Raw genomic sequence first — 22,996 nt, forward strand, 5'->3', positions numbered from 1 at the left:
CCTGCTGGGATTTTTAAATAGGCATAGGTACCTAAATTTTACGGTTTTGTGGCTGTTTGTTCCCCAGCTCTGAAACTGAGAAATAATTCAGGACTGCTATAAATTACAGGGAATGTATGATGCCAAATAATGTGGAAAGAGCTCTTAGGCAAAAACCACTGCATAGGTTCACAACAAAAAGGGTGACTTCATTCTTGCTGCTGGAAATACATCTTCTTTGCTGGGGAAATGTCCTGAAACTTAAGGTCTCCACAGCCATAATCTGATTAAAGTACAGAGCTAAAAAAATTCTGACCAGATCATGTAATGTGTTCTTTAATCCGGTGAGATTTGAAAGCCTAAGAAATAATAAATAATGATTTGCATGCTTAGTAGTTGAATGTGATAAAAGTCAACCCTGAGTACTTTTTCAAGAGTACTTGAAACCAAATTCTGCCATCTGACACTTATGCCAGAGTTCAGTGGGTCAGTTTAGCTCATGGTGAATGGTGCCTGTAGAATAATATGGGATTTCACAGTATAAAAGCTTTAAAACAGAGTTGGATTAGTCCCACCTCTCCCTTTCCAATTATTTAATTTCAGAATATTTGAATGTTAAGAAGAAGTATTTTTTTTCTAGTTTTGTTCAAGGTGCCCAGGAGATGGTGTATTTAGTTTCCTTTTATTTGTGTTTCAGTACTTCATGTTTTACTTTATACTTGTGATAAACTACTGCAGTAGTAGTTTTTGAAGGGCGCTCTGTTGTGCTGCTGGTGTGGGGGGAATTGCAGAAGGAAAGGGAACAAAAGGAAATGACAGGTAGAGCAGGTGAATCCCAGGGGAATTTTTTTGCTTTTCTTTTGCTCATTCACTTTTGTTTTGTGCAACAAGCAAAGTTTGGAAGAAAAAGGTGACATTGCATTTCCCTTTGCTATTTCGAGAAAGCCTCAACCAGTTTGTGTGTCCTAGACTTAAATATCATTGCTGTGTCTCCTCCAGCTTTGGCTTTGGTGAGCAAGGATCCATCTGCTCCAGCAAGATGCACAGAACCTTGTCAGTGTCCATTTGTTACTCAGTCAGCTGCAACTGAGATTTATTTCAATAACTGCTTTTACCACTGAATGTGTATCATGCTCAGGTAGGGAGGAGACCACACAGAACGTAGAAATCAAAGCCAAGAGAGTGAGAAAACCCCACTGGTGGGATTCTTCTCACACCTCTAAGGTGTGGTCAGCCCCCTGGCCGTGCCCAGCTGCCCATGGACATACATGGGCTGTCCAGCATCAACACAGGGCTTGCAGTGCAAAACCAGGGTGATTTTCTCTGAAGCCCAAGATATTGGACATTTTTGCAGTCCCATCCCTTTCCCTGTGTGCACCTCCATGAGGGAAGGTGTGCTGACAGAGAGGACGGGCTTGGCATGCACAGGGGCCATGTTGTAGGAGGGAAAATCTTCCCTGGACCTGAGATACACTGCCCAGGAGAGCAGGAATCGGAGATGCCCCAGGGCAGTTGTGATGGAGCTGGTTTGCAGCAGGAGCATCAGTGCATCCTCTGTGCCCACTAATTAACTGTGGCAGCCAGGTGCTTAATCCTTCACACACCCAGGACCTCCGTGGGTTTGTCTGTTTAAGCTCACTCTTGCATAGTGCTGATGGACCCAGAAGTGTATTTATATCATTGCTTACTGCCTGGAAAGCTGCAAATCAGTTCCTGATAAATATGCCACTTCCAGCGAGATTAATGCTAAATTCCTCCTTTTAGAGCAGCAATTTGCAAATTGCTAAATTAGATTTTAGCATTCGAATACTCTTTTTTCATGTCACACTTGCAGCATCTTTGTTTTTATCACCTGATGATACTGTTTGTGTCGGTATTGAACTTTGAGGCATATTAATACAATACACATAGATTTTGGTGGCAATTTTTTATGACAACAGTTCTTATGAAATCTACTAGGAAAAAAAAATGTGTGCAGAATAATGTAATCCATTACAGTGGAGTTTGCTTTTGTTTTGAATTGGATGGAAAGCAGGTATTTGTTTTATACAAGACAAAATGGCAATACTATGCCACTTGGAAGGTATTTTATTGATAACTTCAGAGCTGAGATCTGAATTTTCCTACAGGCTGCCAATAATATCTAGAAAATTAGGAAATAAGTACAAGTGCATGATTTTAAACCTATGTGATGGTATCTGGTTATCCATCATAACTTTACATCTTTCACTCTATTTACTGATCATTTCAAAATCTTTAATCTGTTTATTCCACCTCTGTGTTAATTAGGGAAATTTTAATATTTCCAATTTAGGAAAAAATAATCCAATAACACTTAAAATATTTTTTTAGTCCTGTTAAAAGGAAGGTGGTTAGTTCTGGTGAGCCCTGCTGGAGTGCAGAAAGGTTTCACCCACCCCAGAACAGTGTTAGTTGAGCACAGGGATGTGGTTACTGCTCTGGGGTGCCATCAACCAGCTCAGACGTTTTGATGCGTATCCCAAACTTCAGTGACCACCGAACCAAAGTTCATTCCTGCTGTAAATGAAATATTGGGAGTGTTTCATAGCAGGACAGTGAGTTTCAGGCTGGTTCCTCACTTCCTTGCCTTTACAGCTTCTTTTTGAGATATCAGCTTTGTAGGCAAATGGATGTAACCTTGGATAGTTCAATTTCCACACTCACTTTCACTGGTTTACCGAGTGCATTCTAGATGGTAAATTGTGAGGGTGGAAGAGAGGCAGGATGAGAAGGGAGGGATAGAAGCAATTATTTTTGCTTCCTCTTCCCTTCTGCCTGGAAGGCTCTGGATTCCAGACCAGTGATCTCTCTGTAGGCACGTTCGAGGATACTTAGCTCGTGTTTGGGGACAGAGCTGCGGGATTTGGTGATCCCTCTGTAACTGACCAGCAAGGTGATCTAATGCCAATAATTTAGCAAAAGCCAGCTCAGCCCCAGAGCTCTCATTTTGTCAGGAGCACCAGCCCCTGACAGTGTTTGCTCATCACCTCCAGCACATCCCCTCCTTTGCTGAGCCTCAGGCAGGCAGGGACCCGGCAGAGCTGTCCATGGGGCACTAATGGTTTGAGGGTGTGAAGATGGTTAACTGAGCTGTGCATTCAATTAAGATGAGTTTCTCAGTTAACAGGCACCCTGGGAAGAAATGAGTTACTTTCATTTCTGGGATTATGAGCACTTAATGGAGAAGACATTTCAGAATTCTGCCTGTGCTGCATGAGATAACCCTAAAATGCAGCACGGATTTTCAGCTTACTCCTCTAGCAAAAAAAAAAATAGCAACAAAACCTTGCCAGGTGAGAAGGAGAAATTGATGCTCGTGTGAGTTCTCTTAGAGTCAGGCTCATGGAGCTAAATGTAAAGTGGCATTGCATGCAAAGTTGGATTTTACTTTATGCTTTTCTTAAGGACTATCCCTTTGCTTGTGACTTGCCTATTTAAAATTATAATTCAAAAATGTAACTTAAATAATATTTATGATATTCTTTCTGTAAGACTTACAATGTGCGCGGAATATCTGAAAGATGGATGGCTCTGACTAGAGCTGGAGGCTTGGCCATCTGATGTGTATAGGCAGAAGACTAGCTAAACTTCAGCCAGTGTCAGTGTAGTTTCAGAAAATTTGCCAGAATGGTTCTGCTTTTAACTGGTTCAGGATCTTGGACAAAGTAAATTTAGGATGAGTTTGTGCTGAACCTAAATGAATAATAAGCACATTCAGGAGAAAAAAGGAAAACATAAATATTTCACACCAGTTTTGCACTGACATTGCTGAGAAATGGGGAGGAGGTTTGTGGGGATGATGCTTTGGTTTTGGGACTTCCCTTTGTATTGCAGCTTCCATGAAGAATAGGTGGTATCTTTTCTTGGGTACAATCAGTACAGTAAGAAATAACTTGGAAATTTTATTTGCCCCTTCTGATAGGAAAAGGAGAGGATATTTTGCTTCCAGTCCTGTATTGGTCAGGATCCTTGCAGTCACTTCAGAGGGAGGAGGGAAATGAATAAGAATTATCCTTCTGAGCCTACTGTACCTTGGTCTTTGGTAGATGCTTCATGCCATATTACTCCTTGCTTGTTTACTGACCTCCTCAGCAACTCACCTTGGTTAATGAATTAGTTTCGGTTAAATTACTTTCACATTTGGATAATTTTATTTTTACCAGCACCCAGTACTCCATTTGATTAAATTAAATCAAGCATGTAGTCAATCACCTTTCTGCCAAGAAAAGAGACAAAAGAATAAGAAAAGTCATTGCTGTGGTTTTCCATAATTTATAAGTTACCTAGGAAAGGAATTGAGGGGGTGTTAGTTTGGTCCTGGGGTAGGGCTGGTTGGTGCATGTAAGGCAAAAGCAATGCTGCATCTTTAAACAAGCTTAGGTTTCTTTAACTACTGAGCCTAACTCTGAGATCTCCCCTGCTGTGAGCCATAAGTTGCTTGTAGGCTTGTTCTAGAGAGTAATAAGTATTGTTGTTTAGCAATTGTGTTGTTGAAATTCAGCTCCACTATGTCTGACAGTATTTATCTAAAATACTTTCCCTGGTGCGTGCTCAAGTTCCAGTAAACCGTGTCTTATTGTGCGACCTTTTCATTTTCCAGTGAAAAGGGATCAGCTCGTCAGATAAAAGCTACAAGCTGAAGTACAGGAAAAATGCGTGCTCAGAAAATCCGAGCATGATTGAAAACAAGATGTGTTAAATCAATGCAGTTTATCGCCTGCCTATTCCTGGCAATTGCTGTTCTAAGCTCATTCTGAGCACACACTAGATGATAAAAGTATAGTGTCACAGTGCTCACTGGGGTGTGAGGGCAGGGAACATGTTTATCAGACAGGCTGGTATGATTTTTTTTTTTTTTTTTTACCCTTGATAACAGTTATTGTCAAAATTTTTGCAGAAAAAAACCCCCAAAGCCTGAACAATTATGGAAGCAGGTAGATACATCTGCTGCTGAAGTCAGAGACTATTGAAAGCTCTCAAATTATACATTTTTATTTAAATGTACAAACTAGAAAACAACAAACTCAATTGTTTTAATTTTAAACAATTTGCTGCATCATCCAGGGTATAGCCAAAATGGTCCTTTTTCTTTTGGGTGAAGCCTCACTGCAATTTCATGTAGACAAGTCAAAGCTAATATTTAGAAATAAAGGTGTTTGGAAACTATTATTTTCCCAAGGGATTTAAAATTAGTTATGGAGAGGGATTAAAGACCTAAATTAAACCTCACAGCAGGTCAGCCCTTTCCACGAGCACCACACCTATAATATTCATTACAGCTAGGCATAATTCATCTTGTTTTTATGATTCAGCTCTACTTGTATTTCCCTGTGAATCTCATTTTCAGAGATTTTGGATGTGAGCACTGGTGTTTTTCCAATTTTCTCTCTTGAAGATTCTTTTTTGCTCTGACCATAGTGCGCTTGCATGTCAGAAGTCTGCAATTCTGAGAAACAGCCAAATTTAGGCTAAGATGCTTCTGATAGAAATTCACACAGGACACCGAGTTTTTCATTTATGCATCCCCTGGTGATAATTATTTTTTTTAATAATCTGAAGAGATGATGAGAAATAACAAGGTTAACAGTGTGAGAGGCATTATTCAAAAGGAAGTATTTCTGCATACCAACAAGTTTCAGCAGTGATTTTCAATACTGTCTACCTCAAAGGAGTTTGTGAAAGGTGAAAAAAGGAAAAAACTTCCTGTATGTTATCCAAAATTATCCCTATGACAATTTTAAAGATGTCTGCACCTACATTGTGGAATTTGTGAAGTGCATGCAAAGGGAAAAAATGTTGAAAATATGCAGAATACAGAATGAAAGAAAAGGTTACATGAGGTGACTGTTTAGCATCTCCCACACTCTGTATGGTACATCTCTGCATCTGTTCCTGAGCCAACAGTTTAAAAATAAATGCAGTGTCTTTATTTTTAAAATGTTTTAAAGCAGGTCTAAATATAGATCTTATAACTAACCTTATGCAGCCATTATTTTAAATCTTGGCTTGGATGCATTTCTGTGCTTGTGTTTATGTGTGCACATATATATATTTATTTATTTGAATGAAGGGACAACCCATTGAGAACCAGCCATTTTCAGTAAATTTTTTGCTGCATGCTCACATGCACTGCCAGAATATGTCTGAAAAACTGAAAAATATTCAGATGTAAATGCTGTTCTTCCCCTTTTTATAATGACTGCCAAAGATGCATCAATTAACCTGGACGGCCAGACGAAGTAACCAACATGCATTAATTTCCCTCTGGCCCTCTGTATGCACATCCCCAGTGAATTCTACCAGCCTGTTGTGAAATTGGGATGTTTAAATTCCAGTGCCTGAAACTGGACTCTGTTTCAGACTCCCTTAAGGCCAAATCTTCCCCATTAGACAAGAGGTCAGCGCAGTCAGAGGAAGAAGAAACTGTGAAGCTCACAAATTGTTTGACTTTTTTTTTTCCCCCAAGCCAGGTTGCTAAGAGTGAACTTTCAGAGTTGATGTGTTTGGAGAAAGCAACACATGATTCCCGCTAGGCAGATCTCATAATTGCATTCTGTAACTTCCATAAAAAATTGGGGCTCAACACCTGCATTCCTTGCATCTTCAGCACCTCCATCTCTGGCTGCAGACAGTGAGCTGGGTTGGAAGGGAATTGCTCCTCTGATTCTAAGTTGCAGGAAAAAAATTGTTTTCAGGAAGAAAATATCACGCTGTCTATCATGTTTGTAATAACACTGATGAACACAGTGGAGCTGCCTCAAACACTGGCCTATTGCATCTTTAGTTCAAGTAAAGAGCAGTCACTAGGGAAACTCGGGAGATCTCTATCTTCAGTTTATCACTTGACTCACCTCTGCATTTTCCTCGCTGCTTGGTGCGTGCACGTGGTGTCTGTTGGGGCATTACATGGCAATAAAATGTAGGAATTACATTTTGGATAACTCTATTTCTAATTTTCAAAAAATGACATAATGCCACGGTTTGATTTTAGAAGTGGAAACTCAGTGCACAGGGGCATGTTTAAGTACCAAGACCAGAAAACCAAGGAAATTCTGGGTTAGCACTGGAAGAGCCTTTCTAGCCCAGACCTTTCTGTGCAGGCTCTCGCTGTCCCACCCACTTCCGTTTTCCATTGCTTGTGGGAATAAACACTCCAGGGAAAGAAAACTTTAGAAAAAGCAAGACAAATTCACAACAACAACAACAACCAATAGCTCAAATGCTTGCATGTTTTCATTTAAGGAGCTTTAATTAGCAAAGGAAAAGTCTTTGCAGGGAGATTTGCAGAACAGACTTTTTCTCATTTGATGATGGGGTTTTGAAGTTTTTTTTTCTCTCTGTAGAGCAGGCAGAGAGAGGCCACTGTGCATAAGAGTTGGGTTTGGTGTCAGAATGTTGCTTTATAACACCATTCACTAGCACTGCTGTGCTGCAGGGCCTTAGTGAGGCATTTTAGTACGTGGAGTTTGACATTATTATGGTCTGTCCTGTCCTATTCCCATCTTCTGCAGTCAATGTTTTATTTTGTTAGGGTCAGGGGCTTGCAGCAGAAGTCTTTTGTGGCTGTGAGATGTTGAAACACAAACCTTTGTGTGTCTTGGCCACAGTCACCTTCTATTTATATTCTGATGAAGTTTCTCTAATTGGACAGGAAAAAAACCCCAAAACAACTGTTTTGAAGACCCCAAAGCCCCACCTCTTTGACACTGCAGTTCAGGACCTGTCACAAGCTGTCTAATTTTGTTGTAGAGCCAAATTTACAAAATGAATTTGTGAAGAGACAGAGGAAGAGTCTAAAAAATCTTCCTCCATTCCACTGTTTCAGCGACTCCCTGGTTCACCACAGGAGCAAACACTGTGGGATATTTAATTCCCATGTACAGCCTTTCCCTGAGTGTTTCACTTAAAACAATCAAGACCAGATTTCTCATCTGAGATAGGGACGGTCAGACCTGTGGACCTGAGGCAAATTTTTTTGTAGCCTTCAGGCTTTTATTTTTGGTTATTTGAGCCCTCAGAGTCCCTTCCCTCTCCTTGCAGCCTTTTCCACTGGAAAAGCATATGGGAAGTTCAGAGGTCTAAGTGCTGCTTTCTCATTGGTTTTGGGTCAAACAGAATGAAAAAGAAACAAGGACTGAAAAATAAAAGGAGTAAATGAAACCATGAATGCATGGGAAACAAATTAACTGGATATGTTTTACATTCTGAAATATTTCCATAATGCTTCTATGTAGTGTGTGTTTATTTTTCTTTGAATAATAATGTTAAAATGTGTCTAATTCAATTACTCTGCATTTGCTGAATGAGTTTTCCTTGGTGAAGGGCTCTCCTACACTACCCCAAGGTACGAATTCCATATGATATTTGAACAGGTCCTTTTAATTGCTGGTATTAAGTGTCGATCATTCTGCTGTAAGTTGGCAGCATGGCCAGAGAAACAAATTTCTCTCTCAGATACAGCAGACAGTCATTCAATTAACAACCAAAGCTTTATTGACACAGTAGGAATTCATTATGTGAAATATTAAAAAAAGTCCTCCACTGACTAGTTAAAAAAAAAAATAAATATATAATTTTAAAGATGGTGGATTATCTGCATGTGGTTATTAAAATTATTTGTGCAGAATTTGAAATTATGGTTATGGTGGAAATATTTTTTCTCAAAGGCATAAGCAGCATTTTTGTTGAAAAATAAGCTGGACTTTGAAAAGATGAATATAATGTACACATCCTATTTCCATAGACATTGTGCATTTTCTTGATTAAAAGCCTTAGATTTTATGAGTTATGGCTTTAGACTTGCTGCATAAAGAGCTTCATGGCTTATTCTGTTGGAGTCTAATTCTAAAGAAAGTTCTTCCTCAAGGGTTTAAGAAGTAATTCATAAAATGGTAAGAATAATAAATATTGTGCCTCAACTCAGACACTAGGATAGATAGACAGATTTTGTACACCTGGGTGTAATTTTAGTTAATTCACACAAGAGACAGGCTGAAAGTTTATTGTTTGGAAGAAGAAAAATGGTTTAAATCTTGTATTTGCAAAAATGATTATATTAGCTTAAATGAAAATGCTACTCTATTAATGGCTTCAATAAGCTTTGCATTTGGAAAAGTATTTTAATAAAAAGTTACCTGAAGTTTACTGCAACTTAAAATATGTAAGTGAGGGAAAAGTACTTACCTTGATTTATATGTCTTTTGGAGGTGTAATTATTGGCTTTTTACTCACCTATGTAAAACAATGTACTTTTGTAAATGGATTTCTGGCCACTTTACTCCTTTTTTTTTCTTTCCACATAAAAAATAAGCATTGTCAATCAAAGAATTTTAAGGTTTATTTCCTCTTTAGAAATGATTGATAGCCTTTTAGATTTACAAGTTGACAAGTTAAAGGGTTCTATTGGTATAATTATGTACTAAATTCACAGTCTTTCAATTTAAATGTCCTTTTAAAACCACAAGATTATCATACCTGTATTTTGAAAAGTGGGCCAGTCAGTTTGGGTTGGTATACAAATTGCTTCCATTAGCCTTGGGACCTATTTGAATTTCGTACAGTTTTTTAAAGTTAGCAGTACTTTCAATAGTAGTTTTAAAATATAAGGTAATGGGAATGCATTTTAAGTACCGTGTGTGTTAGCTTGTTTTTCATGTATGGATGTCAAGAACACAAATAGAGAGTTGTATTTCTAATTGATTCTTTTTTTCCAATCATGGAAAGAAAACTGTTATTTGAATTAGAGGACTGGGAGATGCCTTATTGTGGATAGACTTCAACGACAGAGACCAATCACATGTTCTGGGGCAGAGGAAAACCTTGCAGGGAGATGGTGTCTGACCTTGTATCAGCTCTTCTGCAGTGCTTGGAGATGTGAATATCCCCTTTTCTTTGGAGTTTTTCCACCTCCTGGCACACAACCGGTCTGGCTTTAATGCTGAAGGTGGGGTTAAATACGTGAACAGATCTCTTTCACTGAGAGATGATTAATTACATTGGGGGTGTAAATGAACAAGGGCTGGAGGGCTGATAGTATCCAGTCTGTGGTCAAGATGCCCAGGCACCTAAAGATCTCTTTTTTTTTTTTTTTTTTTAATTTTATCTAAGATTGAAAGGTTGAAGGGTTGTAGACTAATGAGTGGTATATGATAACAGCAGTTTAGGACCCAATCCTGCAGATTGCTGTGTGCATCCTCTCCCCACCACTAAAGTAGAGCTGAAGCTCTTTGAGGCAGAAAGTTTTCACTATCTCTCACAGTATGCTTGATGCCTTGTGAGATTGGACCATAAAATTAACATTTTTTTTGGCCATTTAGTTCAGAAAATACTCAGAGGAATTACTCTGTGGATTTCAAATGTGTTGAACGTGTAGGAAGATATGAGAAAATGACTGCTAACTCTGGGGGGATTTCAGAACTGGCCTCCATTTGTAATACTGCAGAATTTAGTAACTACTTTCCCAAAGGATCTAAAGGGAAAATGGCCATAAACTAGACTGAATTAGAGGAGAAACACATTTGACAGAACCACACTAAAATCTTTGAACATATTTGCAAAAGAAACGTAAATTTGAACTGTAGGGATTTTTTTTTAATCTTCTCAGAGAACAGCTATTTTTCATAATAAATATAAATAGAAGTAAATTAATTTATTTGAAGAAGGTTTAAACTAAGCAGCCTTGTAAGTAAACTCAGGGGTAGTGAAACCAGGGGGTTCTAAACCAAGGTACAGTGATATTTTCTGCAAAACTACACAACAGAGAGGTCAGCATGGGCCAGGGTGGGAAAGGAAATGTGGGAAAGAAAAGGCCCCATCATCCCAAAATCAAAAAGGGCTCAAGAAGGGGAAAAGCCTTATTCTCACTCCTTCCATATAATGACCTGAATATAAATAAAAGGTCACATTCAGATATTCCTGATGAAAGGAAATGCCTGGAAAAACCCCAAAGAAGCAAGGAGAGTAGAGGGATGTCATGACCTCCAGGATATATAAAAAGCTCTAAAAGTAAAATCCTGATGGATTTCTAGTCTGGTTACCATAATACTGTAAGACTGATTTCAGGATATGGTCAGAGGATTCCTTTCTGATATGAGAGGGATGTTGAGGTCCTGATGGAGCCTGTGCCTCTCCATCCAGTCCCCATCAGCCACACGTGTGTTTCACCATGTTGGGTAGGTCTGGATCCCCCCAACACCACCTTCCTCTACCTCAGTCTGCATCAGCATTGCTGGATTTGCTTATGGAGATGGGATGTGCCAGGAGGAGATAAAAATCTGACCCTTTGGTTGCCAGCTGGACAATATGCTGTAGAAATTGGTTTGAAAATAACAATCATTTAAAGGGATTGTTTTGTGGGCTTGTTATGGAATGCCAATTAATTGCAAACAAGCCAGGGATTAGATATTGGTTTCATGAAAACATGAAGATCTTTAACATTAGGAGTATGGAATTATGTTCTCTTCCCTTAAAACATGGAAATACAGACAGGTTATGGCATGTTAAGGCTGGGAGATGGAGTTTGATGCTAAATCTCTTTGCAATATTCAAATATCATTCTAGCCACATAATAAAGTTCATTATAAGACCCTGATAAAGATGTATGATATATTTGCAAATTAGTAAGCAAATTTTGTGCGAGAAATATATTTTTTTGATTTAATGAGCTAAGACAAGATAAGAAAAACTTTAAAGTGACTCAAAAATGAAAAAAATATGTTTTTTCCTCCACAAAAGAAAAGAAAAGGCTGAATATATAAAAATACACATTGGAATTGATTTTTTCCCCCCCATTTAACTCAAAAAATTCGAACAAATTGCTGTGGAATATTTCCACGTCTCTATTGGCATGGGAGAGTCAAGATGGGCTGTTGTTTAGAGATGCTCGAGAATACTTGACTGTTCCAGTTCACCAAAGCACTTAGGAAATTCTAAGCACATGTTGAAGTCTCACTAACATCTGAGTTTTAAAGTGATCATATGACTGGAAATATAGCTAGAAGGTCATTCAGCGCAGTCCCCTGTAATTATAGGCAATCATATAAAAAACATAATATGCTCAAATTTGCTTTGCTGAAAGCAAATGGGTGTAAGTATGTGCTTACAGATAAGCATGTGCTTAAAGGCTTGACACAATCAGAGCTTCCATTAATGCAGAGAGACCAGCATTTTCATGAAGATTAAAGTGTTCCACTTTCACCATTTCTCACCTCCATTTTATCGGACAAGGACTAGGGAAAGATGAACTAAAAACATTGATGTATTTTTTTTTTTTAATTATTTAGTCTTATTAGTGGATCAGTTTAGTGCTGATTGGAGCCTAAGCTGCTGAAGTCAGTGTTGATGAGTAAAAAATAAAACCTTTGCCAAGACAAATGCCTGTATTTCAGAACAAAAATTATTTGTGAGCATTGCACATGGAGCAAATTAAATGTATAATGAAATTTGGAGCAAGAAAGACACTGGAATAGTTACTACTTTTGTTTTCCAATTACCTTCCTCATAGTATCAAAACCCAACCTGAAACATGGGGTGTGAAGTATTTATCAAATTGGTTTCACTGTGGCTTTCAAAGATAGTAATTGCTTCCGCTTTGGAAGATGAATACAACATCCCCAAATCTTCCAGCAGCTTCGCTGGAGGAGCTGAAGTGGGAAGGCTTGGATTGAAGTCAAAGGACCAATCCCAAGCAGTGTTTGAACCAGGATTTCAGGCAGTGCTGGGTCCAGCCAAAGGGGATTTTGCTGTGGTCCTGCCGGGGTCTCGCGGTGCCTTTCCCGTTGTCACCTGAGCCCATTGCTGTGCCTTTGTCACATCACGCTGTTGTTTGTTGTTGTTTCAGCTCTGAACGAACCCACCATTGACTATGGTTTCCAAAGGTTACAGAAGGTTATCCCCCGGCACCCTGGTGACCCCGAACGCTTGCCAAAGGTCAGCACAAAGTTTATTGTTTTATTAAATATGGTAAAGATGGTTACTGCATGTTTTTGTCTGAAAGTGCAAGGCTCTGTAAATGTGATGGTCCTGGTTTGGTACCCAACCCAGATAAGCTGAAACAGACCCATGACCAAGGAAGCCCAATCAGCAACTCCCACTGGAGCCTTAGGAGAATTCTGCTGTCCTCTCAGTCACAGCCAGCTCAAACAGCTCTTGCCTTTCTTAAATGTGAATCATTCTCTGTGTTCTAAAATACTTAACAATGAACATCTTTTTTGGTTACCATTTTGGGACCTGAGCAGTGTTTTCATAGAATAATGATGCTTTTTGGTTTTGGTATCAGTAGCACTTGCCAGCATAATTTTGAGAACTTCACCATTGATAAAATCAAGTTAATTGGATGTGAGTCCATTGCTGCTGCATCATGTATTGGTTTAGGATAATAATGATTATATGCTGTTTTATTTCCGGATTGCTGATATAATTACAGCATTGTGTACTGAAGTGATGTTCCCATGAAAATTAGTGAGGGTTTTTGTTGATTTCTGTCAAGTAAAAGCTGGGGGAAAGACAGCATTGTTCAGACAGGCTTCTTGTACTGGGAAAACCCTGGGATTGCACTCAGATCTGTTCTTTCTACCTTGCAAGAATTTGCAGTAACTTTTGTGATATGCTGGAGAAAGAGATGGGGGATTTAAGTGTTGCTCATGTCCACAGGAACTCTGAGCAATAGTGGTGGGCTGGAGTCACTGTCTGTGGCCAGCTGCCACCACGTGTTTTATCTGCTGTTACTGAGTGAGCTGGGGAGTCAGAACACTCCCTATGGAAAAGAAAATGTGAATTTGCAATCCTGAGACACAGACAAATGAATTGTTCACTTAATGTACATCCAGTATAGCCTTTATGACTGGGCAATACTTGTGACCTTTCTTCTGTAGCTCCCTGAGCTGTCCAAAGGCTTTCATCAGAGATTGTTGTAGGCTTTGATTAGTTACATTTCTAAAGTGTTTGAAAGGTGAGAAGATTTCCTAAACACTGGAACTTAATTTGTTTAATTCCTTGAAAGAAATAAAATTCAGTGTGTGACTTTTTTTACAGGTTTATTCAGTCCTTTATCTTGCCTAGGGAGGCTGCAGGCTGTGGTTTTGGGGTCGCTGATGTGTTGTCCTTCCCTCTTACCATCAGAGAAACATGCTGTCCTGGAGAGTTACACTTACCATTGGCTCTGTTCACCCTCTGCAAGCTGTCCTTTTCCCTAACATTTGGACCGACTTGCAGCAGGACACAGCTTTCATGGCTTGTCAAGTTTCACTCCAGAGGTGCAACCCTTTCCAAAGGAAGAGAGCATCCTTCTGTAGGGGCATTTTTTTTTTTTTATCTCTATCCTGCCTCTGCTGCCAAATGTGCTTCTGGAGAAAAACAGTTTCTCAGAAAAGAAGAAGCCAGCCTTCACTATGCACCAGGCATTTGGAAGGCCCCAAAAAAATGCTGCACAAAACTTCCCTAAACCCAACATTCCAGCCGACTAGGAGATGGCCATGGATTTTATTTAAAGCAGGAAATTCAAGTAAAATAAGACTGGGAAATTCCAAATTGGGTCATGTGGCCAGGGATTGTGGTGCATCACCAACTTCCATAGGAACTGGGCTCCTTTTAGACACCTGAGGCACCGAGGGGGTCCCCAGCAGTACCCCTTTGTGCTGGTGTGGGAAAGTGGGAATGCAGCCTCCAGGCTGAGCACCCTCCACTTTCCCGTTTTGACTGAGACTGGTACCACATATTCCTGCTGCATGTCATGGGACATAAAAGCAGGCAGAAGAAAGCTTCTCCTAGCTCCATATCCTGACTCCAAAATTTAGCAGGTATTTATGGATAAGGTATGAGACTGAGAGTTAGCACAGAGTCATCTGTCCCCTCCTATACCCTCTTGGCTTCATGTGCTTCTTTGGAGTACCTTTTGAACCAGTTTTTCAGACCTTTAAATCAAGGGAAATTGTGGCTATGTATGCAGAGGTAAGAAGTGATGACGTAAAAAAAAGGTTACTTCTTAAGGGTTGGACAAACTCAGTGAAGAAACTGGTAACACTGGGCAAGCTTAGAGGGAAACAAGATGAAAACAGGACCTTTTTTTTCTGTCTTTGGGTAATTCCTTCTGTGCAAGCTTGAAGGTTGGACCTCAAGTTCAAGTCTCATTAATATGCCACGCACAGAGGCTGAATGCAGCAGGGGTTGGCACATGTCGACTTCTGTATTTGAGGCAGTGATGGTTCAATTCCCAGCATCGCTTGCTGGCTCCAGAATCATCATCAAGGACGCTGTGAGCCTCTGTGCTGGTGAGCACTGCACAGTGCTCTTCCCCATGTCATTAAACCAGGAAGGGCTTTGGCACTTTTCCACTACAGACAATTCTCAGTGGCTACTTAGAGGAGTGTTGGAAGCCATATGGCTCCCACAGTGGAACCACGGGCAGAAAGGGCAAATGTTCGAGAGAAACAGCAGAGAGGAGAGCAGTGCTCAGAGCTTTCAAAATCCTTCCCTCCGTTTTCCCCGTTGTCCTCACGGGGTATCATCACTTTCTATTAATGAAAAAGCTTGTGCCTTTGTATTAAATAAATAAAACAGATCATATTTCTCTAATTGCTTCTAGGGTTCGTGGCCATTATTCCATTGAAATATTACTGGTGAATTAGAGATCTTTCCAGAGGTAGAAATGGTTATAATTTTTGTGTTCATAAGGGCATGCTGCCCTTCCCATGGACCATCAAGAGCATTCTGCTCTGTGACTTATCCCTGCAGTCAAGGAGAATTGTTGAGGCCATCAAGTGAGTGTTAGCACATGCTCTGCCCTCCAGGGTGGAGTTAGCAGCATTTCTAAAACCACTGAGGCTGTTTGAGAAGCTTGATCTCCACAAGTTTAGAACCAGTACTTTCAGAAGTGCTCAAAATTTATGCTCAGGATGAATTTTTTTAAATGTTCCAACTATATCCTGGAAGAAGGCAAAGAAAGAAGCCAGATTTTAAAAAATAATTTCTCCTTCTCAGTGCTTCGTTAGCCAAATTCCAGTAGAGAATGCCCTCCCACAGCAAAGAGAATGGGAGCACCTGGGAACTAGGGTCTTTGGACTGCAAGATTGACAGCTGATGTGCTTAAAGCAGAAATGCAGTATATAGTTTCTGGAGAAAAGAGTGGGAGCTGATGTTGGCAGCTGAAGTATGAAGCCAGCTTGAACCAGAATCCTGCTCCTTCCTTGTGCAGAGCAGGTCAAGGAAGGCAGCCAGTGGAGGGAGATGTGCATGTCTGTACAGACACCCCCATGCCCACAAGCACCAGGAGCAGTGACAAGATGTGGTGGGATTAGCACCCAAAGCTTGTAGTGAGATCAAGTACCAGGAGTGTGCTGGGCAGTGTAGCCTGTCCTTTCTAATACAGACAGGAGGCAGATCAGAGGAAACAAGAGATCTCTGGGGAGAAGTGAAAATGTGATGCTAAGGTTGAGAAATGGTGTTATTGTCCTGCAGGAGCAGTCTGTAGAGAGCCTGTGTGGAGCTGGGAACAGCCCTGCACATGTGTGTGCCCCATTTCCATCTTGTGTGTTTGCACACAGGCACACAAATGCACTCGTGTTGTTGGTTCCTGTGCACATAAACTGCAGTGGAGATCACTGAAGAGTTCAGATCACAACAACATGTTGAGTCTATTAAGGTTCATTCATGTAACTACCCTGCAATCCTTAAAATAAATCCCTGGCAGACACGTTGCAATTCTGCAATTTTGTTAAAACTCCACAGCTAGAGCTGTAAAACAGCTTCAACTGTGAGCTAGATTTGAAACATATCCATCCTAAATGATTTAATAACAACAATTCCTCTTTATATGCAATTTCCTAGATTTTATTTGCCATTTTCACCACTCCTACAACTCATCACTTGTATTTAGATTAAGCAGAAGATTGTTCACTCTGTATTTGAGGAGCGAGTCATTGCATCAACCCCCTCTGTGATCTGATGTCCTCTCCCTCCCAGTCTGTTCCTTCAGGGTTCTCTAGGAGACCCCTTACCCCTCCTGAAAGGGACCTTTACTTCTGGTTTCTCTTCATGTAGATGAAAGTGAAGCTTCTCTCTCTAGTGCACAGGGGCCTCCCTGCTGTGCTGAGAGCACAGGTAACCAGAATCCTCCTTCCCTTCAGCTCCTTTTCTCTGGTCAGTCATTAAACCCCCCCAAGACATAGCCCACCTCCTCATTTAGGCCACTAATAGAAGACATGTGGTTATTAGGAATCAGAGGCTGGCAAAAGCAGTTGTCTTTTTCTGTATGGAATCCCACAGATCTGCCCTTTATCCATCGTGACACGGGTAGTGTTTATATTGCAAATAAGGGTTGTCTCTAAACGTGGGTGGTTGGCCCAGGCTTGCTAGCAGAGGTTAAAATAGCAATGAAGACAATGAAGCTCAGGTTTGCTGCTTCAGACAGACCCAATGGAAATTCCAGAAAGGATTGCCATCTGCTAACACAACATATACTGTGTTTTAACCTAAGTTAGTAATTTTCAGCTAAGAAAGCACCATTTCTTTTTTCCCCACCCAGTGTAAAAAGAGAATCAGAAAACTTTTATACTAAGTGTGGGCAGGAAAGGGGAGCATGTAAAGAGGAGCTCTTGGAGCTCATCTGTACAGCAAGGAGGTCATGGGATGTGCTTAGAGGTTTCTACGTTCTACTGTAAAATTTACAGAAATGTGAGATCAGAGTTAAGGTTGGTATTGAACCCTCACCAGTTGGGGTTTTTTAAGTTTCCTAACAATTTGAGCCCTTAGTTGGTTGAGGAGCTCGTTTAGGTTGCTGAGGTCTGATATTTTGTTTATCCTATGGAAAATACTCAGCGAGAGAGCATCAAAACTTTTGAGATGGCGAGGTACCTGTGAAAGTATCACCTTTATGGGGTGGTGGATGTCAGAGGGGTGTCTGGGAATATGCAGAGAGTCTGAAAGGAGAGAGCAAAGGGACAGACTGCTCGCTGAAGGGCAGAGCCAGCACACAGGGCTGGCAAGGAGCCCTTTCCTTTCTGAAGGTCAGCAGTATGCACACACATTTCAGTGAGCTTTCTTTATAACTGGGTCAGCATTTACTCAGCAAATGATTAGAGCAGATGGTGTAATTTAGAATCTATGACAAAACTTTTAATAGATCAGGGCTAACATGATGACAAGGAGCTCTGTGCCATTCTCCACTCCCACTTTCTGCTTTGCCTTGGGGTAAAAATCATGCTTGGGATTGGATCTTCTAGTCTGCACATTCCATCTGAGCCACTCAAACCACTTGTTTGAACATCCTGTAGGAGGGATCCCCACATTTCTCTGTTCCTGTATCCTCATCCTGGTTGGTTTCAAATACAACAATTAACTGAGGATGGCAGGAAGACACCAAACAGGTAAACACAGTCCCTTCGAGGAGCAGGTTTTGAAGGAAAAAGCCACAGTTTGAAGAAAGTAACAAGAGCTGCATTTGTGTATTTTGCTCCATGGAGCTGAAAATATCTAGTAAATTGATCCCGTGGGAGTAATAAATACACATTACTTTATCTTGTACTTCATGTCCTATACCCCTGAGCCTTGATAGAACAACACCACTTAATAGACTTAAAAAAAGAGTAATTACAGTCATTGGTTGTGTGATATTTCAGCCCTTCCAGCCCTGCCTGACCTTCTAATTTAGCTCACCGTGTCTAACTAATGCATTTATATTCATCTTTTATGAAGCATGTGTAGTACAAAATTGACTTTGCAGCCTTTAGCAAGCTGTCTTACCAGGTTTAGGATCTGGTTAGTACAGTGTACTGTATAGCATATGTACATTTACAGCAGAATTTTGCATGCATATGGTTCTGATAATCTATTATTTTTTATCCTTTTGGAAATAAAATAAAAAATATTTTTTTCCATTTCATCCTCCCCTCCCCTTTTTTAAAGCTTTTATTCATTGCGGCATTATTTACAGCTAAACATGCGGGCAGAAAGATGCAAGCATTTTTAAAATGATTACCACTAATGTTTCTACTTGTCAGAAGTGCTTAAATTTTCCTGCACTTTGTCTAAAAACTTAGCACTTTTACCTTTTAAGCATTACAAATTTCTAAGATCTTACCAAGCTGATTTACAAACACGGCTGACAGTTTATGATGAATGATGTTGCAAAATGTGCAATATGTTTCTCTGTCATTTCTATGCATGTATATATTAGGAGGAAGATTAAGAAGAGAGAGAACCCCCCTCTGAAAGAAACCCTTGAGTTAGAGAGCACACACACAAATCTCTCTCCTGTGTTTCCTCATAACTTCCTGCTCACTTCACTCATCCAGTGGAGCACAATTGTTCTCTGTGCATTTTCTCCCACCATATGGTATCCTCATTACCATACACTAAGGGTCCATATGGGGAACTTGTGAAGTGAACTGTATTCATTTTAGCTGCCAGATGAGCAGCCTTTTGCTTTGCAAGCTTAGCTTAAGTCATCTGCTGTCTTTATGTTGTTATGGCAACACAGCACCAATAAAAAATTCTAATCTACTGTAAGTGTCTGGGATCACAGTATTTTAAATGCTCCCCGTAACTGTCCTCCGAGTGAGGAGCTTGTTCTCTCCGTGGGACAAAGGGTTATTGTCAACTCCAGCAGGTGGCAGTAAAGAAATTGTTTCTTTTTTTCTTTAACCTTTCATAAAAATATCTATTTTTCCATTTCCCCCTTATCCACTCACCTCAGAAAGTCATAGAATTACACAACACAGTCAGTCCTTTACATACCGAGGATTTCTGATGCTCAGGTAGGAACTGCAGGTGATACTCTTAGGTTACAGCTCAAATATTAAAGAGACCAAAGAAAGAAACTGTGGAGGCAGCTCATGCACTTTATTGGCAGAGATCCAGGCTCAAGTACCACTTCACCAGGACTCTGATGCCTCCATAGCCACACAGCTATGTTCAGTTTTGGAGCTGTCTTCTAGCTTCTAGCTACATTTCCAAACTCCTGAATCAAACACAAAGCTAATTAAGAATATCTTATATTAATGGAAATAGGCAGCAGCATCCTTAAATATAAATCATTTTCACCTCTGCAGGCCACATGATACGTTGCATCTCTGTCTCTCTGTCTGCATCGAAAGTGAACGTTTGTAGTCTCAGTTCATCAGTTCACATTAGCCTCATGCTGAATATTTAAACACAGAACAATTTGAACACACCATGAAGAGAGACAGTGACTGCACTTTCACTTGGAACAGCAAGAGCTCATCTAATAATAATTTAGTAAATCAGCCATTTAGTGGCTCAGTTGTATACTGTATTGTGCCAAGTAATATTCAGTTCAACTGTATGCTGGTGAAATGGAAATTCAGACTCCAGTCATGTGTCGCTTTTTTTGTGCAATGGAGAGATGAAGTGGAAAACCACCCTCCCAACAGACTGTTTGAATGTAGTGATTTATCAAAAATAGAGCAAAGTGACAACATAAGCAGGATTTGGTTGTACGGGGTACAATCTATTCTAATTAGGCTTTTATTATTGTGGTTTATCCTGTGCAGATTATTTGATAATTCAGGATTTGCACTTACCTCTTCAGTTTGTTTTATATATGGGCAGAGAGCAGATCTATGTAGTTACAGCCTAGTTACAGTCCTTTAAGGCCCAGTCGTCTGGGAACCCTGGTGAGCCCTTTATAGCCTTATTTTGAGCCCTGGCTCTCAGGGAACACAGGAACAATGGGGAAACACAGCTGCTACCATGGGTGTTACTTCATAGCATGAAAGCAATATCAGATTGATTCCTTTTCCCTTCTTAAGGCTATCAGGGTTTGCAGGGAGTGGTTATATCTTAGACTAACTGATATAGCTGGAATAAAACAGGCTTTTGGGTGCCTGTCTTTGCTTCCTGTGTGTTGACTGTACCTTTTCTCGCCTGTATCGGTGTCTCTAATAAAAGATATTACCTCACCCTACAAAACTTGCCTTGGTTGTAACCATAGACCACTGTAACTTCAGCCAAGCAGCTACACCTCAAGGCTGTCTCTGATGAAGATGGGGGAGCGAGTGTGTTTTCCTAGAAAGTGTGTTGTGAAGTTTAATTTGCTCCCATTAAAGTGGTGCTTTGAGATCTCTGAATGCGGGGCATTGCTGAAGTGTGAAGTAATGTCTATAATCTCACCTAGAGTTTCCATTCCTGGCCTAGTTTTAGGTGTTATGTGGTGATGTAAAATATGATTGCCGTGTATTTCTCACAACACAGCCCAATTGAGTAGCAGAAAAAGCATCCTCCAAACCATCATGATGCCATTTAGCAGAGAGTGCTGGAAGCAATAGGATGCCTCTTGTCGTAATTCTTCTAAGAAATACAGAGCCTCACAATCTACACCCAGCTGCTGACGCTAGAAAACTCAAGCATTTTGGTAAAATGAATCAAGCAGTAATGTTTCTTTTATGAGATCCCCTCCCAGGAAGAGAAGGTTTGGCACCATTTGGAGATCAGGCTCAGTGATCTGTCATAGCAAAGGCAGCTGTCCTGGAGTGTCTCCCAGGTCACCCGATCGAACTGGTGGCTCTTACAACTGTATTATTGCTTATGGAACAGTAATTGAGGCACCATGGTTAAAAATTACCTGGTCTAATAGGCAGTGAACAATTTGCACTCAATACAATTATAAGCCAAATCATTCATTTCATAACACTTGGACTAATTTATTTGTTGACCTTTTAATATCCATAGCTCTTCAGTAGTATTAACTGCAACTCGGACAAAATCTCTTGTTCATTTTACATTCATTGATTTTTTTTTTTTTTTTCCATTGAGGCAATAACAGTTGTTTGAGTACAACCTTTTCTTTCTGCTGTAAAAGTCAATCATGTAACTTATGGTGATATAACTCAACTGGACTGGAATGTCCTCTAAGTACAATAGCACAATCTCAACCTACTTGTACAGACACGGAAATGCGTTTTGGATTTATTTTAAAGAACATTTTGGAATACATTTGTGACTACAGATAACAAATGATACGTTTGCTGAGAGGAGAATGAAAACAAGACACAGAAGCATTTTTTAAAGCAGAACCACATATATTTAACACATTTTTTGTTGATATATTATGGGCAGCCCAAGATACAGAAATTGTGAAGTTCATTGGTTTTGTTCTTTAGGATGACCTGAGTGTCTCCACTGATAATGCTGGATTCATAATTTCATCTGGACATAGCATCTTGAAGTCCAAACATTTGACAGAATAGAGATGCCTAATTTTCACAAATGTGAGCTTCAGACAAACAAAATGTGTTTAAAAGTATTTTTAATAAACATAATTATAAACATATCATAAATATATCATAATTTGATAATCTGGATTTTCTTTCATTATTCAGCTGTAAACTAGTGCGAGAGCTAAGAGGTTTGGTTGATCAAAAAAGCAACTGGAATACTGATATATTTTGAAAAGTCAGTATTTTGAAGCAATTCTATAAAATATATTGGTGTAGTGACAATGGCAACACTTTTCCCTCAACAGTGAAAAAGGAGCCCTAGATTGTGTAAAATGCTGTGCCTGCTTTTACTTTGTGGGGTTGTACACAGAAATATAGTGTTACCTCTGTGAAATGTTGGATGAATTTCTAAAATTCATGGTTATTCAACATTTATTCTTCCTTTGGATAATTTCAGCTGAATTATAGGACCGTAAATTAAAAATAACAATATGAAAAATGAAATGTCTTTTATTTCTGATAAGAAAGTTGAAACTTTTTAAGAATATCTGTTAGAAGCCACTTTGTTAAAGTTGTCTTTCTGAGCCAAAGCCTCTTTGTCCAATAAAATACTGTGAGTCTTTTGAACACATAGTTATAAAATGTGGTTGTTACATTTGGTATTTTATGCTTCCCTAGAAATTACCACTTGTATCTGCACCTAATCTATGGTCTGTCTTTTCATTTCAATTGGGTCTGAAGTGGTCCTTGGCTGTAATGAGAATGCCCCTTTCAAGAGACTTCTTTTAATTATGCCAATGATAAAATGTAAGTGAAAGTAGTCATTT

At 39.7% G+C, this 22,996-nt stretch overlaps 1 protein-coding gene across 9 annotated transcripts in view; it reads left to right on the forward strand.

Annotated features, from left to right (window-relative positions):
- The window catches only part of LOC121658109 (transcription factor COE1), a 270,763-nt gene that overhangs the window by 226,785 nt on the left and 20,982 nt on the right, over positions 1–22,996 (forward strand). For all 9 annotated transcript variants that reach the window (XM_042014571.1, XM_042014572.1, XM_042014573.1 and 6 more), the window contains exon 11: positions 12,839–12,927. In XM_042014571.1, coding sequence (XP_041870505.1) covers positions 12,839–12,927 — 89 coding nt within the window. The remainder of the gene's footprint in view (positions 1–12,838; positions 12,928–22,996) is intronic.

Source organism: Corvus kubaryi, unplaced genomic scaffold, assembly GCF_017639235.1.
Source record: "Corvus kubaryi isolate FWS band 111438036 unplaced genomic scaffold, C.kubaryi_AGA036_p1.0 split2-37374, whole genome shotgun sequence".
In the NCBI taxonomy this organism is placed as follows: domain Eukaryota; kingdom Metazoa; phylum Chordata; class Aves; order Passeriformes; family Corvidae; genus Corvus; species Corvus kubaryi.